Source organism: Emys orbicularis, chromosome 7 (assembly GCF_028017835.1).
Source record: "Emys orbicularis isolate rEmyOrb1 chromosome 7, rEmyOrb1.hap1, whole genome shotgun sequence".
Classification (NCBI taxonomy): domain Eukaryota; kingdom Metazoa; phylum Chordata; order Testudines; family Emydidae; genus Emys; species Emys orbicularis.
In genome coordinates, this window is record NC_088689.1 from 40,760,776 (window position 1) to 40,784,415 (window position 23,640).

The 23,640-nt window shown below is 39.1% G+C and overlaps 1 protein-coding gene across 1 annotated transcript; it reads right to left on the reverse strand.

Moving 5' to 3' along the window:
* Nucleotides 1-136: 136 nt before the first annotated feature.
* Nucleotides 137-23,638, reverse strand: FAM149B1 (family with sequence similarity 149 member B1). Its single transcript, XM_065408002.1, has 15 exons — nucleotides 23,565-23,638; nucleotides 22,076-22,180; nucleotides 21,150-21,282; nucleotides 19,893-20,035; nucleotides 19,065-19,184; nucleotides 18,292-18,453; nucleotides 15,825-16,012; nucleotides 14,829-14,962; nucleotides 14,130-14,183; nucleotides 13,509-13,621; nucleotides 12,092-12,316; nucleotides 7,293-7,419; nucleotides 6,749-6,874; nucleotides 5,548-5,629; nucleotides 137-451 (listed from the first exon to the last, which is right to left on the reverse strand). Exons 1-15 carry the CDS (start codon nucleotides 23,618-23,620, stop codon nucleotides 375-377), a joined length of 1,845 nt encoding a protein of 614 aa, XP_065264074.1. The 5' UTR covers nucleotides 23,621-23,638; the 3' UTR covers nucleotides 137-374.
* Between the last annotated feature and the right edge of the window lie 2 nt (nucleotides 23,639-23,640).

A 23,640-nucleotide genomic window follows, 5' to 3' on the forward strand; every position in this document is an offset into this window, starting at 1 on the left:
TTAGCCCTTAGGCAACTGTTCCAGTAGTGCCACTGCTGCAGTAACGGGAAGCAAAGAGTCCTGAGCCAATAGTCCTTTTTAATATGAAAAATATTAGCAATGGTTTAGTGGAAAATTTTGGTAGACTTTTAGGATACAAGCTTTAGTGTTCACCAGAATAGCAAAACCTGGTCTACAGGAAGAAAACTGAAATGTGCTGAGTACTCTATAGTCTTTGGCAGCTGCTTTTTTTAAAATACAACATACAAAAATAAGATCCTTCATGAAGATGTTCTTAAATTCTTCTGTAAACAAGTTTGATATTGCTGAGATTCAACACTGTTTCATGAGCGTCCAGATGTGCTCACTGCATCATGGTGAGAGTTCGTTACTCATTATAGTCCTTGTCTGCTTCTTGTAACTGATCCACCTCTGCTGTGAGCTCTTACAGAACCATGTAGCTGAAGACCTACTACATAAAGATTAGGTAAAACATCCATTTTAGTATCTGCTAGAAGTCTTAAATACCAAAAACATTTATATCCACATTTTCAATGTTAAAATACACTTTCCTTTAATTTATTTATTAGCAATTGCATTATCTTCATTTTAAAAACCAAGACTGATTATGTACAATAATCTTAAAATATTTCTTTTATGAAACTTTCTGGAGGTAAGAAAGGTATAAGAACATAAGAATGGCCATACTGGGTCAGACCAAAGGTCCATCCAGCCCAGTATCCTGTCTAATGACAGTGGCCAATGCCAGGTGCCCCAGAGGGAGTGAACCTAACAGGTAATGATCAAGTGATCTCTCTCCTGCCATCCATCTCCACCCTCTGATAAACAGGCCAGGGACACCATTCCTTACCCATCCTGGCTAATAGCCATTAATGGACTTAACCACCATGAATTTAGTTCTTTTAAACCCTGTTATAGTCCTAACCTTCACAACCTCCTCAGGCAAGGAGTTCCACAGGTTGATTGTGTGCTGTGTGAAGAACAACTTCCTTTTATTTGTGTTAAACCTGCTGCCCATTAATTTCATTTGGTGGCCCCTAGTTCTTATATTATGGGAACAAGTAAATAACCTTTCCTTATTCACTTTCTCCCCACCACTCATGATTTTATATACCTCTATCATATCCCCCCTTAGTCTCCTCTTTTCCAAGCTGAAAAGTCCTAGTCTCTTTAATCTCTCCTCATATGGGATCCATTCCAAACCCGTAATCGTTGTAGTTGCCCTTCTCTGAACCTTTTCTAAGGCCAGTGTATCCTTTTTGAGATGAGACCACATCTGTACGCAGTATTCAAGATGTGGGAGAACCATGGATTTATATAAGGGCAATAAGATATTCTCCGTCTTATTCTCTATCCCTTTTTTAATGATTCCTAACATCCTGTTTGCTTTTTTGACTGCCGCTGCACACTGCGTGGACGTCTTCAGAGAATTATCCACAATGACTCCAAGATCTCTTTCCTGATTAGTTGTAGCTAAATTAGCCCCCATCATATTGTATGGATAATTGGGGTTATTTTTTCCAATGTACATTACTTTACATTTATCCACATTACATTACATTTCATTTGCCATTTTATTGCTCAATTACTTAGTTTTGTGAGATCTTTTTGAAGTTCTTCAGTCTGCTTTGGTCTTAACTATCTTGAGCAGTTTAGTATCCTCTGCAAACTTTGCTACCTCACTGTTTACCCCTTTCTCCAGATTATTTATGAATAAGTTGAATAGGATTGGTCCTAGGACTGACCCTGGGGGAACACAACTAGTTACCCCTGTCCATTCTGAGAATTTACCATTAATTCCTATCCTTTGTTCCCTGTCTTTTAACCAGTTCTCAATCCATGAAAGGATCTTCCTCTTATCCCATGACAACTTAATTTACGTAAGAGCCTTTGGTGAGAGACTTTGTCAAAAGCTTTCTAGAAATCTAAGTACGCTACGTCCACTGGATCCCTCTTGTCCACATGTTTGTTAACCCCTTCAAAGAACTCTAATAGATTAGTAAGACATGATTTCCCTTTACAGAAACCACGTTGACTTTTGCCCAACAATTTATGTTCTATGTATCTGACAATTTTATTCTTTACTATTGTTTCAACTAATTTGTCCGGTACTGACGTTAGACTTACTGGTCTGTAATTGCCGGGATCACCTCTAGAGCCCTTTTTAAATATTGGTGTTACATTAGCTATCTTCCAGTCAGTGGGTACAGAAGCTGATTTAAAGGACAGGTTACAAACCATAGTTACTAGTTCCACAATTTCACATTTGAGTGAATGCTATCTGGTCCCAGTGACTTGTTATTAAGTTTGTCAATTAATTCCAAAACCACCTCTAGTGACACTTCAATCTGCGACAATTCCTCAGATTTGTCACCTACAAAGGACAGCTCAGGTTTGGGAATCTCCCCAACATCCTCAGTCATGAAGACTGAAGCAAAGAATTCATTTAGTATCTCCGAAATGACTGTCTTTAAATGCTCCTTTTGTATCTCGATCAGCCAGGGGCCCCACTGGTTGTTTAGCAGGCTTCCTGCTTCCGATGTAGTTAGCCAAAAACTCAAAAGGTGGCAATAAACTGTTTAACTGTTCTTCAGACTCCTTTTTGGCATTTCTTATTACATTTTTACACTTAATTTGGCAGTGTTTATGCTCCTTTCTATTTAACTTGGTTGAAAGTAGCTGCTGGATTATTGTGGACTGCTCTGTGACATGATCCATTAAAGAAGCTTTGTACCAAGAATACTTGAAATTCCAGTGCTTGTGAGAAGTACCAGCATGAATACAGGAGCGTAATATTTACCATCCTAAAAAATCATGATTTTTAAGACAGTTTCTTCTTTTGGTCTGTCTTCTAAGCATAGTAGGCAATACTCCCTTTGGCTATGGATGTTTCAGCTTGAAAAATCAGTGTGAAGTGTACATAAAACATACACACAATTCAGGCACCAATTTCCCCTCTTTCCTACCACTCAGACGTGCCCTTGAGCGCTCTCCAGCCTGGCCCTTATTCAGATACTCTAATGGTGGTGGGGTTAAGTACTTAGGCTCCTGATCTGTGCTCTCTACCAAGTCTGGCAGCAATGGGAGAGGAGGAGTTGAGAGGAGCTTGGCCTGAGAAGGAACTGATTCCCTGGAGGCTTGGTGGGGAGGGAGAAATACATGCATGCTTGTGCCCTATGCCAACTGTGCCCTTAGGGCTTGTCTACATGGCAAGTTTTCTGTGCAGCAAGCTGGGTAAGATTCTACATCATAGCAGTTTGTCATATCACATAGTAATGTCCTTTGTAGACACTGCTAAGGAGCATAAAGTCCTGGACGTTGGCTTGATGTACTATTACTTGAAGTGCACTGTATCAATATCCACACAGGGTGTCACTGCATGGCAAGCTGGTGCACTGTAGCTTCGCAACCTGGCTTGCCGCACAGTAACTTCCTATTTAAAGTGTTTAATACTCTCCCTCCATCCCAGTCCAGAACTAAGTAGGGGAAATAACATGAGTTGCTGCTAGGGCATGTTGGTGTGCATTTCATTCCTGGAGAATTTATATGCCAGACCCTTCTTGGGCTGGTTTCTGCTGTGCTCACTAGCTGAGTGAGTGGCTGCTTCATTGAACTATATTGCACTGATTCTGATGGATGGAAAATTATGCCTTATTAGAGTTAGCACCACAAAACATGGGACTCAAGAATTCCACCAGAAAGGGACAACCTGTAAGAGCTTTCTAATAGTACAACAGACAGTAACAGTTCAATTCTCCACCCCCCGTTTTTCCCCCCGACCATGTGCTTCAACACTGAGCTGAAGGAACCACCAGATGCTCTCCATAACTGTTCAATCATTGACAAGGATACCAGCCACAGTTGCCAACTCTCACACAGTAAATAAGCACCCTGACTTTCACAATAAGCCAAAAATCAAACTAATCCCATTTCAAAACAAGGCCAAAACAAACCAATCCCTACGAACCCCAACCCTCTACTGACTAATCCCCCCGTGTGCACTCTGGGACTGTGGTGGGCCTGCTGTGCATCCCTGACTCTCTTCCCCCCTGCCCCTGCTTGCCAGAAGCCGATCAAAAAAAAGAAGCAACAAGATACTAGCCAACAAGCAATTCACAAGCCAAAAACAAGCCTACTTTCTGCGTTTTTTTCATGGGTTTGGCATGTCTGATACCAGCTCAGATAATAAATACCATCCTAACACCTATCCACTAGGAATCTGACAGACCATCAACTATCAGATACAAATGCACCAAGAACATTTAACAGTTCTCAATTCTGCTGCCTCATTTCCTACCCAATGGAGGATGACCTCTCTCCTCATCTAAAGAATGACCCAGAGCATGATGGTGAAAAGAACTAATACAGGAAGAACTAGATATCCCTAACCTGATACCTCTCACTCTTATGTTAACAGAATCTGTAGAGTAATAAACATTCCAGTATTAAAATAGATACAGAGAATGGGTTTTGAGTTTGAGGTGACAAGCTTATCCCAATTAAGGATTTACAATCCAGACTATTTTCCAATGTAAACTACCCAGCCATACCTGAAAACAATATAGAAAACAAAACTATAGATTTGGTTAACTGTTTTTTACTGCTGTGTAATTGCATAGTACAATAACTGACACTCTCCCTACAGTAATCCTGAGATCTCTGAAGCAAGAGTTGATGGAGACAAGAGGCCTTCCTCCCTAGATTATTTCTGTGGCAAAAGTGCACTTGCGCACACACACGGCTTCGTGTACCCTGCTGCTAAGTCACAAAATTGTAATGGGGGTTGTATGTGAAGCATATAAGAATGGCTTTATTTTAAAAGTTAAGGATTGTATCATTAGCATTTCCAGAATAGTAGGGCAGTTCGGGCTAGGGAATGCGTATTATCTGCCACTAAGTTCATCCCATCCCCATGCAAAACCTCGTCTACATTTAGAAACTGCACTGGTTTAACTAAAAGTGGATTTTAAATCAACTTAACTAAACTGGTAAAATCCCCTGCATGGTTACTCAACTCAATTTAAACTGTGTGTGTGTATTCACCTTAAGTGGGTTACAAGTCAAATGAAGCTAAATTGCTATCTGGGGTTTAAACTTATGTAAAAGTATCCCTATAGGGATTTTTCACACTGATTCAACTACACTGACTTTCAGTTAAACCAGCGCAGCTTTTCATATAGGCAAGGCCTTAGTTAGACAGATAGTGAACCAGAACCAATAGAAAAATATAACCTTGAATTTCACATGTATAGTACTTGATCTTTCTTTCTCTTCAGTCAATTTCCATGGTTTTTAATAGGAGAAGGATCAAGGTCCACAGTGTAAAAAGTCCTTTGAATTATTTAAACTGTTACATATGGCAGGAGCAAAAACCACACAAGCCTCATATCTGTGAAACTTTCTATAATAGTAAATCAGAAGTATAAATCAAGTATAAAATAAATTTATTAATAGAGGTTTTCTGTTCATGTTGCAGATATAACTTAAGTCATGTGATATAAAAGCACATCACACCCATTATTATTTCAGTCAAAATATTGCATGTACCTGTGCCTGCTGATCCTCTACTGGTCCGGGGTTGATTAGCATAATCAATAACTGTGCAAGAACGGCGATAATGTGGATCGGGCTGAAAGATAAGGTGAACTAGTTTTGAATACTTGCAGTAACAGGATTTTTTAAAATGGCAAGTCCCAAAACCAAGAATTTTATTAAAACAGAGCATTTTTAATGGTGCCCAATAACTCCAGACTTCGTAAGTATAATATATGAGCCTAATATACAAAGATTAATATCTCGAGGTGGTTCTCCCTTAGGTTAAATTGGACAGAAGACACCACACCTATCTACACCTCTCCCCTCCCCCACCAAAAATCTACTATATATTACTTAAAAGCAGCACTAGCCATTCATTATCATTCTTTCAATTTCTGAAACTACCTATGTTTCAAGATAGGAAGCCCAAGTGTTCCTACAACCATACATGGAAAACCAAAACCATACATGGAAACCATGAGCTGTGCTGCAGGATTCAATACTCACAAAGCTTAATATAATAAAAAAGTTTAGTTAAAGCTGGGACAAGAAGCCAGCCAGACTGTTCCCCAGTAAATTTTAAAATAAAGAGCTATACAGCAGCATCTGATAATGAAATTGAACTGTAGGGATTTTACAAATAATATGGGGTTGTTCAAGGAAACTTAAGAAAACTATCCTTCAGTTATGCAGGAGGTTGAGTAGATGGCCCAACAAGTCCCTTTAAGTTTACAAAGCAAAGTATTTTTTTCTTCCTCATTACTTCATGACTGTAATCCTCATGAAAGATGCTGGCTTGAAAAGCTCTGAAGATTAAAGTCATATTTAGATCAAGAGTACAAGCTTCTCCACAATATACCTCAAACTTGTTCTGGAAGGACCATCTTTAAGGAGAAGAGTGTAGTTCCAATAGCTGAAAATACTGACCATAAAGAGAGCTGGTTGTGGGGAATTTGGAGGCATGGACACTTAACCTCTAGGAACTGGACTGAGTCCACATTGTCATTTCACAGGTGCCAAACAACTTTGTATCTACCAACCTGGGCAGATTTAATTTGGAGATATAGGGGTTAAAGGTTCTGTACCAATCACTTGAGCCATCCAGTTCTTCATTAAGTATTTATAAATGCTAAATGCTAACCGCTAAAGCAAAAATCTACCAAACAATCTCTCTGGATCTAAATATTATTTGGATACATTTGCCACTTTTTACCCAAAATGCATGTGTTGTATTAGGCCTGGAGAAATGATCAGGTAAGAAAAGCCTCTCCTGTGGCTGCTGATGGTTAATCTCATCTTCCATTGCACTCTGAGCTCGACTGGAATTCCCTCGGGCTTCCTACATCAAAGTACAGGAAAATTAACAATCAGACTATTTTTGATTCTGACTACATTAAAGATAAAATCTTGGAATCAGAGTCTAATCAACTATGAGCATCTTCATAGGAAACAGAAAATGGTTCCTACTTTCACTGGGTCTGAAAAGCACTCAACTTTGTTCCAGTTTGTTGGTCAAAACTCATGAGCTTATTTTTGTATTACAACATTGTATTATCTTATAACTATGAGGAAGAACTTCTCAGAACATCAGGATAATTTGGATAACAAAAATATAAATCAAAAATAAAAATACAATAAACATTTCTTGGATTTGCCAATGCAATCTGTTGTGAGATAAATTCAACTTTAACATGTCTCTCGTTTCCAAAGAATATAATTAAATGTGTTTTCATATGACATACAAATTGGCAGGTTACCGTTTGTCTTTGGGATCTCACGGTGTTCAAGTGTTCCACCACGTCAGCAGTACTAATAGGTGGCAGAAGATTATTTCGGCTCAAGGGCATTAAGGACGGTGACAACAGCTGGTCATGTGCAGTAGGACTGGAATCCGCCACCACCAACAACCAAAAATATACATTAATACCAGAGATTATGAGACCAATGTGAGCTAAAGCAAATGAAACAATAAAACTCAGGACAACACATGCAGAATTGTAATTTAAGATGCTAGGTTGTTGTGTGGAAAGTATAGGAGATCTGGGCTTTAAGGGCGAGCACCGCACTGGAATAAACTTGAAATTATTTTTGAAAAGTTACAAAATGGTCTTAGCCAGTAATTTCCTGTATTCCCTTGTTAGTAGGCTTGCGACTGCTCTTCATGCATTTTGTCAATGTAGCCCTTGGGAAGGCAAACCTTCCAGACACTATGGTCCAGTCAATGGTCAAAATAACAAAGATCTCAGCAGTTTCACTCAGCAGTCTTCAGAACCCTAAGCAAGGTCATGGGAAAGGTAACAGCAGTCCAGCTCCAGCAGCACATAATTACTTATCGCTAGATCCCTCCCAGATAGGTTTCAGACCTAGCTATGACATTGAGACAGCACTGTTATTCTTTCAGATGATTTTATGCCATGAACAGTGGTAAGACATCTGTGCTAGTTCTACTGTATTTATCTAATGCCCTCAATATGGCTAACCACAAGATATTGCTATCCCATCTATGGAATATAGCAGGAGTTGATGGCACTGCTCTCACAGTGTTCTACTCATTCCTCTTGACTACATCTGAGGGCTGTGATGGGCAACTGCTCTTACCAAAAGCTCCTATCTGTGGAATCCCACACGCCTCAATAGTGTCCCCTCTCCTCTTCAGTATCTATGTGAGAGACCATGAGATGGTTGTGATAGTATGGGCTCAAATGTCAGCAACATGCTGATAAGGCACAACTACACATATCATTTGCACCTGAAGCAGATGCCATCTTCCAGCTACCTCATTGTATGGAAGAAATAAGCACCTGGATGGATAGAGTCAGTAAACACTGACTCAGATTCAAGTAAGATAAATGTTGGTGAGCAATGAGGAACTTTTGGCAGATTTTGCATAATCTGTATCAATTGCTTCTGTTTAAGGCTTCTGTCCATTGTCTAGGAGATAGGCCATCTTGGCTCTGCACTGTATCTAGATATCCAAGCTGTGGCAGCAGCCAGAAACACCTTCTGGATCTATGTCTTTGTAGTCTCAAGGATAGACTACTGTAATACTCTCTATGTGGGGCTGAGAATGGAAGATATACAGAGGCTGCAGCTGGTCTGGAATGTGGAACCCCATCTCCTAAGCAGAACAGATAGACAAGAACATGTAAATGAGAATCACTGTACTAGCTCCCCCTTTAATACGGGATCCAATTAAAAGTCCTGATCTTTATCTTCAAAACCTAAATAGGACTGCCTTTTCCTCCACATCATCCTTGAAATACCGTGCTCAACATGTACTAAGTAGTTGTTGGTACCCAAGATGAAGCTCATTGGTACTGGAGTCCTGGCATTCTTGGAAAAGGGCACCCTGCTATGGAACTCTACCACAGTGCATCAGGATGATGTCATGTTTTGCCTCTTTTATTGCACAATACAAGATGCAGATGTTTACACTGCCTTTTTCTTAATAAACACTCTGTCACTTTGCCCAGAAAGCCCAAAAAGGGGAGGAAAGAAATCAATAACAGACCAATGATACCCCAGAATGGAGAAGAGAAGTGTGTCCTAACAGGACCATGTTGAAACTTTATGTTCCTCTCTCGAGTGGCTAGATACCACTGTGTTTGGCAAAATATACAAACAAATACAGATACTGCTGAAATGTGTGTTTTAAGCAAGAGATTCTCCCACACAGCTCTGTTTCTCATCCTGCTTGTCTATGAAATCACTAACTGTGATCTCACAAATTCAACTTTATGACTTCATTACAGGAACAAAAAGGAAGATGTAAAAGGCTTGTTAAGAGCAAATCCTTTTTTTAAGAAGGTGAACTCAGAAGCTTTCTACCCAACAAAAGGCAAGTTCAGTATTTCTATTACAAAGTTGATGGAATCAATGACATCTAAAACAAGACAGGGAGCAGCATTCCCTGGCTTCTCTGAAGTCTGAGTGATAATTTATTAGCAACTATTGCAGAAAAGACACAAAATTTAAGTCTGGACAAGTAAGCAAAAGGGAAATGATTTTTAACTATTCAGTTTTAAAATTTATTTAACTGTGATATTTAAATCTACATAATATTTGTGTTAATATGAGAGTTTAAGGAATAACTACAAATGTGCAAACAAAAGTAGAAAGTTGTAAAATAGGTATTCTGCTTTGAAAATACTGCAATTTATAGGCATCTTATATATGAATAGAGTCCACATATGAGATAAGTATTGAAAAAATAACAGGAGTACTTGTGGCACCTTAGAGACTAACAAATTTAAGGTGCCACTGTGACGGGTTGGATCACAGAAACCCCCTTGGGAGCTGCCACCCAATGTGCAAAGACTACCCCTGCTTCTGTTTTCCCTGCCAGCTCAGGACTCCAGCACCCTGTCTTGCTGAGCCAGACACTCCAGTCTGCTCTAACAAAGACTCAGGGTCTGAATCACTTGTCCCAAAGCTGCAAGTTTACCCAAAAACAGCTCACAGGAGTGTGCTTGTCTTTAGCACTTAGATGCCCAACTCCCAATGGGGTCTAAACCCAGATAAATCCGTTTTACCCTGCATAAAGCTTATGCAGAGTAAACTCATAAATTGTTCGCCCTCTATAACACTGATAGAGAGATATGCACAGTTGTTTGCTCCCCCAGGTATTAATACATACTCTGAGTAAATTACTAAATAAAAAGTGATTTTATTAAATACAGACAGTAGGATTTAAGTGGTTCCAAGTAGTAACAGACAGAACAAAGTAAGTCACCAAGCAAAATAAAATAAAATGCGCAAATTTATGCCTAATCAAACTAAATACAGATAATCTCACCCTCAGAGATGCTTCAGTAAGTTTTTCTCAGACTGGACACCTTCCAGGCCTGGGCACAATTTTTTCCCCTGGTACAGCTCTTGTTCCAGCTTAGGTGTTAGCTAGGGGGTTCTCCATGATGGCTTCTCTCCATCTCTGTTCTCTTCCACCCCTTTATATATCTTTTGCATAAGGCGGGAACCCTTTGTCCCTCTGGGTTTCCACCCCCTCCCCTCACTGGAAAAGCACCAGGTTAAAGATGGATTCCAGTTCAGGTGACATGATCGCATGTCACTGCAAGACTTCATTACTCACTTGCCAGCACACACATATACAGGGAGACTCACAGGTAAACAGCCATCTGCAGACAATGGGAGTCATCAAGATTCCAAACCATCATTAATGGCCCACACTTTACATAATTACAATAGGCCCTCAGAGTTACATTTTATATTTCTAAGGTGCCACAAGTACTCCTGTTATTTTTGCGGATACAGACTAACACGGCTGCTACTCTGAAACCTGTCATAAGTATTGAAGATATTCAAGATGCCTTGGATATTATATTGCATACATTCGGAGATTGCCAGATTGGGAGGCCATTCTGGAACTATGTGTTACAAGAGCTTGAAAGCATAACCAAATTTTTTAAAACCTCTCCCTGGAACCCACTATATGCATTGAGTATATATTCTAAGAATAAAGGGGGTACTTCAAGAATTGTGAAATGAATCTCTGGGTCTGAGAATAGCGAAGAGAGACATTATAAGACACTGGAAGGAAAAAGGAGAATCAGCTATTAAGTAATTTACAGCTGAGTTGGTAATAATGACAACATCTGAAAAAAAATGTAGAGAAGACAGGATAGATTGGATGAGTTTAAAAGAACACGAGTCCATTCTTAAATGTAGACTGCAAAGTCAAAAGGAAAAGTCAAGTCAGTTCCAGAAACACATGCAGAATTCTGCCACTAGCCTGCCTGCAAAGGACGTTCAACAGAGAAAAACTTTAATTCACCTTTCTAAACAAAACATTTTTAGGGTCTGTGATATCCAATGACTCTTCTGGGTTTACTAGCAATGCTACACAATATATCATTCTAGGTTGTCACAGATACCAGAAGCATCAGAGATCAATTAGAGACTTTTAGTACTTGTGGCTTCCCAGAATGATGCATTTTGGCATGTCACTTCTAAATCCAGAAGAGCCAGCTCTTGGTACTCGCACTCCAGGGTGACTCAGCTGCTTTCAAAGTGTAAAAGTCTGTTTTGGATGCAGGCAAAAGACTAGAGGAAAATGAAAATAATTTCATTCTGGATTTGATCCAAAGCCCATTGAGGTCAATGGGAGTCTTTCCACTGACTTCAGTGGGCTTTGGAACAGACTCACTAAGATTAGCATCCTCTGTAGCTATCATATTGTAAATCTTTACATGCAACTCTCCTCCTCTCTCCAAGGCAGCAATTAATAAAATTAAGTTTGCTCTCCAGTTGCTCAAAAACTTATAGGAATGTAGTCTCTCTTTTACAGGATGCACAGTATCACATCCTTAGGCAATTTTCAGAAACATAGGTTGCAGGTAAAATGTTAGGTCAGTTTTAGCAAATGTAGCAGTTTCAGCTTTCTCAGGAGGCAGTGATTTAATTTGCAATTATATTTTTTTTAAATAAAAAAATCATAGACACTGTCTCCATTTGACAGCTTTTTTGCTTTACATGGATTTGGTTCTATAAACCTTTGGTTCTATAATTTGTAGAGTGAAAAATTGGTTTTTAAACATACAGTCGTGTTCCCCTGATGACTTCATCCATGGATCTTGGTGTCCCAGAACGAGAGTGGTTAGTGTTGATGGGATGCAGGGTGCGTGGTGGTGGGTTGCGTCTTCTAGCAGAATGAGCAGAATATGACAGAGAAGACGTACTGAGCTCTAGAGTGCGATTTGGTCGAGTTCTTGTTGAGAGGATGGAACTGGAGCCTGGCCTCAATAGTGATTTGTCATCCAGATCTCTAACAACAGAATCAAGGAACCAAATGAAACATACATAAACATGGTCATTATGACAAATTTCATACTACTAGTACAGTCCTCGTCTGAAAACTACAATAGCAACATTATGTACTGATAAAGTTGGTAGACTTTTGATACCATTCTATAAGTCACGGAGGGCTGTGCTACCAAGGAATAGGGCAAGGAACAGAAAGAAAGGAAGTAGACTTTATTTTTAATTATCATGAAATGTTCCAGATTGAAGAGAATAGAAATGGAAGAATTACTATACAACATAGAGAGTGGCAATGCAAACTAAACCCTCACATCCTTGGCTTTGTGCCTCAGACCAGACCAAACAGGTCTATCTCTAGGGCTAAGAGGGCACCTTCATTTCCAATTCCATTCAACCTGTGATTGTCCTCTTCAGGATGACAAAAGCTATGCCAGCTAGTACCAGTTGTGATGCAGACAACAGCTAACTAAGTGATAAACTAGCCATATTAAAAAAATAAATTTTAAAAGTTTGGGATTAGATAGCTTAATGGGTTAGGGCATTAATCTTTCATCTCTGTAGACCAAGTTGAAATAATATTTAGATCAGAAACAAAAAGGTGTTGAGTTTGCTTGTTCCATCTGTTGCATGTCACAAAACCACCACACAATTTGCCATTTGGCAAGAGGGGCCTTTCTTTAAGAGAAACTCAATATATGAAACAGCAGGCTTGTTCCAGTTCCAGACTGGTATATTGGCAGAATGGTAAGAGAGAACTGGTATAGCATTTTCTCTCCCCCATGCCTCATGAAAGTCAAGTTGTATCAGTCTCTTACATGAGCATCCAACCACTACATTTTAAAAAGAAAACCAAACCTCAACACCATCCTTTTAGCTACCCTTATGAAATCATAGTATATTTAACACTTTTAGATCCTGATTCAGCAAAGTATTTAAGCATGTGCCTAACTTTAAGCATGTGAGTAATCCCAGTGGCTTTACACAGGAGCATAAAGTTAGTCTTGTGCAAGTGCAGTAAATATATTGCATCACTGAGAACAGATAAATAGGTGAGAAAATAATTGAGATCCGCTGCTTACACTATGGGAGATTAATTTCCTTGACACTGGGTTTAATCCCAATACATTCTTCTTTCCTAGCATTAAAGAGCTCAACTTTACTACAGTACTACAGAGACAAAAAGCTACTACTCTTACAATATTTTGTCTATTAGAGGCAGATTCCTTTGCTGTAAGTGGATCCCATGTATCACCATCAAACCATTCAGATTTTGTTGAGGGCCACCACTTGATCCTTGAGAGACATTTATCTGCAAGTCAGAAAAAAATAGATTTACTTTTGACATGATCACTCACCTATGTTCTTGCCCTTATCAAATAATCACTGGAAAACAACAGAAGCTGAATGCTTCCAACCAAAGCAGAGTATATTCATATACATCATTCTCATATTTTAGCTAAGTATCCTATAAATAACAGTTGAAGCTTGGTCTTGCAAATGATGGCACTTAGTATATATTTTTATTTTAAAATATCTGCTACCATACTATATATTGTACTTAAAGCTTCACAACTGAGGCTTTCATTTGCAAGAAACAATCTTGTGACATGGTGCACAAATGAGTGTAATATAACTACTATAGGAGAATCTTTATGATCTCACTTTACAATGTGTTGGGCACCTCTTTTATGTCAAGAACAAAACTGGAAAATCCTCTCCTTGTAACTCAGGCTGATCTGGAAAAATGGCAAATTCCACCCACCACAATGACACCAAGAGTAAGAACAATAGAGCTTTAATCTCTCCAGCATACATACTTGAGGTGATTTTCTCCTCTTTTTGGTTTTGCGGCTACATCTGGGTTGTGGGCACTACACATACAATAAGGCAAACATGAGGAAGAGGTAGAGGATTATACAGGAAAAGTGGGAAGAAAGAAATAAAAAGGAAAGAATTGAGTTAAAAACTGATGGAATATAGATAACATTTTTGGTGCTTTCCACTTTAGGGACATCTAATCCTAAAGTAGAACATGCAGGGCCAGAATCAGTATCTAAAAAAAAAAATTTTTTTTAATCATGTTTTAAATGTAGAGTCACTTACCACTTCACAGAGACTAGACTCTAATCTCTAATTTCTAATGACCTTGGAAATGGCTGGGCTGACAGTGACTAAGACATCTCTTGTGCACACTAATCAGAACCTCACAATTTAACTCAAGCAATGTTAAGTATGGAAAGAATCTACACGATTACCATCCAAAACTCACCGTACCTTGGTCCATTATAAACGATACTACAAAACAACAACAGCATTTAAAACAGCAAAACAGGGATAAAAAACAATTGTGACTGTGAGGCATAACAAAACTAAAGTTTTAGAAAGGGCAGTTAGTGATCATGCTTCTAATTTTAAGAAGAGGTCAAAGCACAAATCTCCCTCTAGAAAACTTTAGCCTCTCTGGCCAGGCAGTGTTACTCCAACTCAACCTTAACCACTTGGCCAGTAGAGCTTACCAAATTTGAGGTGATGGAGGGCATTTTAGCTTGTGGCACTCGAGGTAACACCAATGGCAGAGGTTCAAACTGCAGAAAAGGGCTTCCAGGATCCATTCTCATTGTTTCTACAGTTATGACTTTTTTTTCATCATCTATACAAAACAAGAAGAGTGGAGAATCCACATCACTGCAAACTTTCAGCATTGCCACTTTTATGGGCAATACTTTGAATCCAAAGATTTTAGGCTCTTTTTGGATAGATTTCACTCAAGTGTTTTAAACTCTGTTTAATATTGTTAAATTCATGTCTCATCAAGTTGAAAAATCAAGGTACTGTTGTCGTTAAAGGGTCATCACCAAAATGTGTCTCTCTTTTATTCCATTCCATACAGTAGTAAAAACATCCTACTCTGCAAATATGGATCCCATGATTTTTCTCACAGGCTGGCAGGTGATAAGTTGTTTAAACAGTAATATCAACTACCGATTTTAACATCCCTTGAAAATATAATGTGGTGGGGAGTACTATCTCAAATATTTTTTTATTTTTCAATTTACCCCATTCACCACTCTTTAAAAAAACAAAAACAAAACACTACCAATACATTACTGCAATATCTCTGCTCTGATGATGCAGGACAGCAGCTAACCAAAAGGTGAAATAAGCGTACTTCAAACCTGTGTGGTTATCAAAGACACTAGTGAACTGATTATTTTGGGGTAGTAGGAAGACAAACAGTGTTTCCCAAATGGAATAGAGCGACAAGTGTTATTTATAGGATTCTAAAATAATATTGGAAACTATGGAAGGTATACAAATTATACTAAGTAATAAAAAGTACTGACTACCTCTCTTTAAAGTATGATTTAATGTACAAATATTGCCTCCAGAAATACAGTATATCCTATGAGGCTAAGGCTTACTAATTTTAAGCACTCCAAAGAGTATCCTTTTTAAAGAGAGCATCAAAGTATTACATCCATTTCAAATTTTATTTCAACACTGATCCTTACCGGAGACTGATCCTTCCCAGTGCCGGCAGATTAACTCCTCTACAGATCCCAGGACTTCACTCCACACATCATCAAACACATATGTGAGCACAGCATCCTTCATGCAGTAACATGGAGATATAGGAGGGAAACCTAATTTCTGTCTGTCAGATGAGAGTCCCATTTTCCTTTCATGCAACTCTTCCTCCCTGTAAAGAGAGGGTGAGCAAGATTTCTATCTTGACTTAAACAAACTGCTTTCTCTATCCTTTGCTTTCTTGTTGTAATCATTTAATGTTTTAAATGGCTGGTTATATGTCTGTTACATATGTGCACCTCTGTTAGACTTTGGTTCTATTTCCTTTTAAGTTAAAATGGGTAGGTCAGGACAGCTGGCTGCATGATTACAAGAAATGACTTCAACAGAAATGGCGTATTTCTCACAGATTATTGTCTGTTGAGGGGTGGCAGTGTACTCAACAAATAAGAGCAGATAACCCACTGAATCTAGTATTGGAGGGAGCACGCTTCTGTGGATAGAGCGCTGACATGAGAATATATTTCAGAGTCTGCCACTGATCTGTGTGATATTCAGTAAATCACTTTACCTCTCTGTGCCTTGATTTTCTGATCTGTAAAATGAGTATAATGATATTTATCCTCCTTGGTAAAGCGCTTTGAGATTCATGAATAAAAAGTGCTTTATAAAAATATATATATTAATATTTACAATTTGAGTACTTAACTTCCAATGGGACCATTATCTTCATGCATCTCCCCACTAGGCAGCAGTCTTGAATGCACATCACTACAAAGTCCCTAATTTTGGAGAGAAAGGCAACTAACTGCAGTTGTTTAGTAGCATTTCCTGCCTGTTGACCTAACAGCCACCAAATACTTAGACTATAGAACCAACTTAATTTCAGAGAATTAAAAAGAAATAAAGCTCTTGTATTTAAAATATATAAAAAGAAAGCTCAGGGGCAGCAAGAGACCCCAGCTGCAGGATCTTCCACAAGACAGGAGGTGTACTAAGTTCTGAAGGCCAGGAGATGTCTGCTGCATTCAAGAACATGATGGGTCAGTCAAAAGATTTCACATGCTGACACAGAATAAAAAATATTTCAGCATCTATTTATTACAGCATCAATACTTCTATTTAATATTTAACATAAAAAGCTACACATTTTGAAGATAAGGAAGGGCCAGTGTTAAAGGAGTTTTCTATACTGACTACTTAATACCTTACAGAATTCTCTGCTGTTTGTTCACTGCAATACCCATCTCCTACTGGCCTGGTCAGCACATGCCATACAATGGTTTTCAAACCGGAGTAGCTGTACCCCTACAGGTACATGAGAAAAATCATGTAATGGCGGACAGTGTTCGGGGGCCCCCCCTTTGAGTTACAATTTTTGGTTGTGCCCCTCAACCCAGACAGGATGGGGTGGCCCACTGAGGTGAGTCAACAGGTAGAGATGGTGCTCCCTCCCAGAGTCCTGTGGCACAGGGCTGGCCCGAGCCACCTGGCGTCGCTGTTCATCCCCTTGAAAATTCCTCTACACCCTCCAAGAGGGCGCGCACCATAGTTTGAAAACCTCTAGAAGCTGTTGCTAAATGGAAGGCAGAAATCTGGGCATGAGGGGCTGACCCTGTGTGCCCCCCCACACACATCGCCTCTACCTATCTCAGATGGGGGTACGCAGTAGACTACATTATTTGGAAAGGGGTATCCAGCCTAAAAAGTTTGAAAATCACTGCCATACACCAATCAGAAACTCATGATCTGTACACATAAGTGACTTTGTTTTTTCAGACTAGTTAACTTGTGACCAACTAACAAACCAACAGGTCATACAGATTTCTTACTTATTTTGTGCAACTTGCCCAATGGAAACAAAAGTAAGTGGTGTTTCCAACTGACACTCTTAATTTCCTTCTTTTGATGGAAACAAATGTAAATTATTTTCTCATAAATAGTGAATCCAGAACAACTTAATTGCTCTTAAGGAGGTGGAAAGATCTAATACTACATAAACACTAGCAACCTGGACACTGAAATGCAGAAACAGCACCAAGCACATTGTTGATACTTAACAACTAGTAACAAACTTGACATTCAGAATCATGTAACAAACCCTCGGCTATTATGTTATAAATCACCCAGGCCAGAAACAGAAGCAACTAGTATGAACAGTTATAAAAAGGAATTAAGACAAATACTTTGAGGGGAAAAATATAGCATAGCAAAATTACTAATTCAAGGAGATAGATAGACCTCCATAGGTTTGCAAGCACCTCTCCAGCCTTAAACATTTTAAATTTCTCTAGTTGGATGACGTGAAAGAAGATTCAGTGAAAGTATTGTTTTGTCATATAAATTGTCATCCTAATGTCAAGAACAAACTTAATATATTATCATTTAGCAACAGAAATTCCAGGCCACCAGTATTAGAGGTATTGTTATAGATTAATATTCGATACCTACACATCTCTGCAGTCAAATGCTAAATATTCCTCCATTATTCCTTCAGAGACAATTACTCCATCTTCACTCTCCACAGAGCAAACAGTAGGAGGTTTTGAAAAGTCAACATCTTTATGAACGGGAGTAACACAGAGAGGTATCTTCTTGCCCAAAATACTAAACCTTAACAAACAAAATATTTTTTGAAAATAAAAGAAATTTTGTTATTCTATTTATAACAGTAGAATTTAGCTTTTCCTGTATGGTCGACTGAGACACATAAGATGGTTTGGTTGGAAGACCAAATGGGTACATTAATGGGTTAGGTATTGGAGAGGACAGTAAGCCTGCATATTGTGGATTTTAATGCTGTATATTTTTAATGCTTATCAAGAGTCTACAGTCTCAGCGAATAAGTTTATAAAACAATTGTAAAGAAAAAAGTGCTTTATATCTTTAAAGCACTGTACAAACATTAATAGTTAATGAATGTCACTGGCAATTACTATATATAGAAATCCTCAAAAAGCTAACTATCAACTTATTAGGTCAATTTGTAGTCTACTGCACCTCAACAATAGACTCATCTGGAAGGTCTAACCATCCTGTGATCGTAACTCTTTGCTTTTGGCTACTAATCCATGCTTTGTCCAAAAACCTACCAAACAAAAAATGCTGAAGCTTGACTTTATATACAACTCATAAATTAAGAAAATAAATTGATTGTTGCAATCCTTGAGCAGAAAAATCACCTTCATACACTGGTACAATCTGAGAAATCTACTGATACTTACTCACTATAATCTCTTTCTTGTACTGGGCTGACATCCAATGAACCTAAGCTGCTAGAAGGTGAACTTGAATACCACCCAAAACCTTCATCTGTGGGGATTACTACCTGCTTCCCCAAAATCCTATAATATTAAAAAGAAAATTTGAAAAATCAGACAATGTGATAGGTAAAATGGCTGAATGATTTATTATACAAGAAAGTAAACAAAGTTTATTGAGAAGCCATATGAACACCATAAAAATAGTGAGGTTGCTTGTATCTCACACAGATAGCTTTGAAAATATACTTGTCAAATGAGAAATTTTCTGCTTTGCAGATTATATTTTAATGTGGTTTGGGGTATTTTCTCTACACATATTGCATGGCATCATGAAAATGTGTTAAGAGAATTCTTTTGCTTTCTCCTCTTCTAACATTAATGCCTTAAAGCATTAGCAAATCTGTCAAATGTAAGAATAAGATTTAAGTCTCCAAACAGCCACCATAACTGGCAAGCTATTCATTTGTAGAGGAGGGATGAATTATTGGTGTTTTTTAATTATCAAAAAATAAACATCTATCACTTCTAAGAAAAAGTTGCTATTTTAGGGCCCAATGCAGTGGAAAATATCAACAGTCTTCCAAGCACCTGAAGGAACTAAATATGAGCCTTGCAGTGGTGCGGGAGGAGTGGGAGCAGACAGACAATTTTATCTCCACATATTGTATAATCACTCACACACACACATCAATTCTAACAATGTTTAAAAATACAGCCATTTCCACCACTAGCAATTTGGTTCTGTAATAATTCTGTGACATTACCAGCATTAATCCATCAATAAAATACCTGAGATGAGGAAAGCTAGATGTCCATTGTTGGCATTCTTCTTGCAGACCCTCAACATGCACACTTTCTTTCTGTTCATATAAAAGCTCATCAATGTGTCTGAACATCTGCTGAACTTGTCGTGTGGCAGCTTTATCAAATTCCTAGGAAGGAAAATTATCAAAAAAAAACGTTAAAGGGGAGGATTTGGGGTGAGAATTTTTTTAAGCCACCTTAATTGAAAAAAAAAATTCATTTACTTAAACTTTAGCAGGATTAATTTAAACAGTAAGGACCTCTCTCAGAGAGGCACGTTAACCTTAAGTCATCTTTCCACTGGAGAGAACACGGATTGATGTAAGTGCTGATCCCATGTACACACAAAATTTAGATCAGCACTGTCCCTATTGGATGGTTTAACAGAAGGTTTTAGAATATTTGTTTTAAATCAATAATGAGAAAGAAAATTGTCAGTTGAGACATGGCAATTCAGGTAAATTACCTGGAAACATGAAAAAATAAGACTCAACCAAATTTCAGTGAAATGGAAAATTAATCATGCCAGAGATGGTGATAGAAAATGTAAAAACAATGCTAAGTGGTATTAGATGTTGCCACAAATTTATGACACTGAACAGTAATCAAGAGTTGATAGGTACCAAATCCTCTATGTAGCCAGTAGACAACTGAGGATGCTTCTCCAGACAGAAAACAACTGAAGATGTTTCTCAAGTAATTTAAAATTCAACAATTTTTCTGTCTCCACTGCGGAGAGAGCAATAGCACCTGTTAATCAGAGCCTGTGTCGGCATATGAAAGAGAAATATATTTTTTAAAAGAGAAAAAATTTCAGTGGCTTTAATATGCTTTGAGAAGCACAGAGGTTTTCCAAAATACAGTTTCGTAAATCCAACCATATGAAAACCACACACTGGCATGTGAGGTTCAACAATTATGGCATATATGCCGTATACATTACCTTTATTCATCAAATTACCTGTGATCTGAAAGTTTTAAGCTAAAAATGCAGACTATACGATATTCAGGTATTAGCAGAACATGTCCTGATTAGACAATAAAGAAAAGAGGGTTGGGAAGGGTTGAGAGAGAAAGACCCTCTGTTTCTTTTCCCATAGCAAATACCATTGCATTATTTACAGTTCTCACCTTAACCTGGATTTTGCAAAGAAATTTATTCAAAATGCTACTTGAAATGTGTCAGCACAACCTTTCAACTATCTCTGATAATTTTATGCCGGAGGACTGTGTTCTACTCACATCGTAGCCCCAAGAGAAGACTGAGCTGTCTTCAGTGGAGGTGCCTGTGTAACTCTGACTAGCAGACCATGAGCTCCCCTTGTCAGCTGCAGTAATATCTGGGTAATTTGATTCCTTCAAGGTTTCAGACTCCCTAAAATGCACATTTTTGGGGGTAGGAGAGAAAAAAATTCTCATGAGATACATTCACAAATATGTGGATGAGTAAACTATTTTTCATGTATAGAAAGGCATATTTATAACAGTTTAGATTCCAGTAGAGGGCTGCAGGATTAGGCTCTTGACATGTTCATTTTCCAAGAGTTATTTTACTACCTTCTCCCTTTAACTACATAGAGAATGACCAGTTCATCTTCTCCACACCTCAGAAAATCACTCTCCCTCTCTCCTGCTTCTAGCATAAAAATGAGATGACCCACAATATTCACAAGCTGTGACAGATCAAAAGGATTTAACTATTCTGAAAATTATTCCCAAACACTACATGTGTTCCCATACATGTATACTAGGGCTTGAAAAAATATATCATATTGTCTTGCCAAAGTGAAAGAGAGGGCAACCAGCAAGGCATAGAATCACTACTCTAGTGAGAAGCCTGGGTCAAGCTGCTGGGAAGGGGACAGTGCTGGGATTTAATTGTCTCCATCCTCATTATGACCCCAATCCAAGAAGCTGTTCTATGTTGGAGACCTCTTTGCCCATGCAGAGTCCCATTAATTTCACTGGCAACCTGTGCAAGTGCAGATCTTTGAGGTCAAGCATTAGTAGCGTAGTTATACTGTGGATTCACGCCACTGTGAATCAACATATATACCACCTAATATTACAGACTGTGTCACTGTGATATCTTTATAATGCGGACAGAACACAAAAGTTGTCTGTTTCTCTGTGGTCTCCTGACAAAAATATTTTATTACTCCAGATACCTCAAGAATTCTTCATAGCTTTCAGTGGCCGGAGTAGCTGTGTAAATGTCATCTAGTGGCTCTGGCAGGGGATGATGCTCTAAAGCATGTTTTGCAAGTCCATGGCTAAAAGAAACATAAAATAAATAAGCTCAATTTGACATTAGTTCTGAGAATAAACCCCACAACTCAAAACTTCTGCAGAGTTCCAGGGCATTAGAGGTTTTTGCTGATTTTCAAGGAAACAGTAACACGCACACCTGAACTGTCTTTATATCCCTAGAGGATTAGTGCCACTATATTAAATATCTACCAGTATTCTGTTACAAATCGCTATTCTCATCAAAGTCTTAGACTTTAAACATACAAATTAACTCCAGAATGAAGCTTGAGATAAAAGATCTTAGTTTAGGATCCACTGTCTCCTTTAAACTAAGCTTATTAGGCCATAATTCATCAAATTAATGTTTCTAGAATAACATAAATATATGACAACACTTATCATAAACAATATAAGTATTTTATTTACAATAATAGTTGTATTTATTTTGTTTATTATTTAGATTTTAACAAACCTTTTCAAAAAACACAGAGATCAGACAGGTTCCTTCACACTTTATTTTGGCTATCATTTTCTATACTTCAAAGAAACTTAGATTAAGATGGGGCCGCAACACAATCTCAAGGGCAAATGTGGTCCTGAGTTATGTTGTAGATTTCTGTTTACTAAACTACTGTCACTCCTAAAGAATCAAAGACTGATAGCTCTAGCTCAGGGGTGGCTAACCTGTGGCTCCGGAGCCACATGCAGCCCTTCAGAAGTTAATATGCGGCTCCTTGTATAGGCACCAACTCCGGGGCTGGAGCTACAGGTGCCAACTTTCCAATGTGCAGGTGGAGGCTGTGCCACAGGCCCTGCCCCCACTCCACCCCTTCCTGCCCCCTCCCCTGAGCCTGCTGGGCCCTTGCTCCTCCCTACTCCCAGGCCTCCTGCACACCAAGAACAGCTGATGCGGAGGTGTGGGGAGGCCCTGGGAGCTGCTGACCTATTACTGTGGCTCTTTGGCAATGTACATTGGTAAATTCTGGCTCCTGCTCAGGTTGGCCACTCCTGGTCTAGCTATTCTTAGAGCAGCTCCTGTGAAATACCCAATGTAGCCAACTCTGGCAACTTGATTACAATTCTCGCAATATTTCATGTTTTACTTAAAACCCAAACTTATATGATGGGGGGGGAGGGGAGCTTGGGGCCTGTGCTGCAGTCAGGCCGGGGGTGAGGGGCTGGGCCCCGTGGGGGGAGCTGCTGTCAGGCTCGGGCCCTATGTGAGGGTTGTTGTTGTCATGCCGGGGAGGGGCCGGCCCTGTGTGGGGGTGCGGCTGTCAGGCTGGGAGGGTACTGCTGTCAAGGTGGGGAGCAGTGAGGGCTCGGCCGTTGGGCCTGTTACCGCCGAACCTCCCGCGTGCAGGCCAGAGCTGGCCCTAGCCGGGCTGCAGCGAGGGGGGCACTCACATCTCCAGGGCGTCGGGGGGCACCGGCTTCCGCATGTATCGCGAGATCATCCTCATCCTTCATCGCGGCTTCTCCG

Excerpts from the sequence above, each read along its gene's own strand:
- FAM149B1 (XM_065408002.1), bottom strand. The coding sequence starts at position 23,620 with ATGAGGATGATCTCGCGATACATGCGGAAGCCGGTGCCCCCCGACGCC. Across the intron at positions 21,283-22,075 it reads AGCTATGAAGAATTCTTGAG|GGAGTCTGAAACCTTGAAGG; the intron begins GTATCTGGAGTA and ends TGTGCATTTTAG. Across the intron at positions 19,185-19,892 it reads TCTAGCTTTCCTCATCTCAG|GATTTTGGGGAAGCAGGTAG; the intron begins GTATTTTATTGA and ends TTAATATTATAG.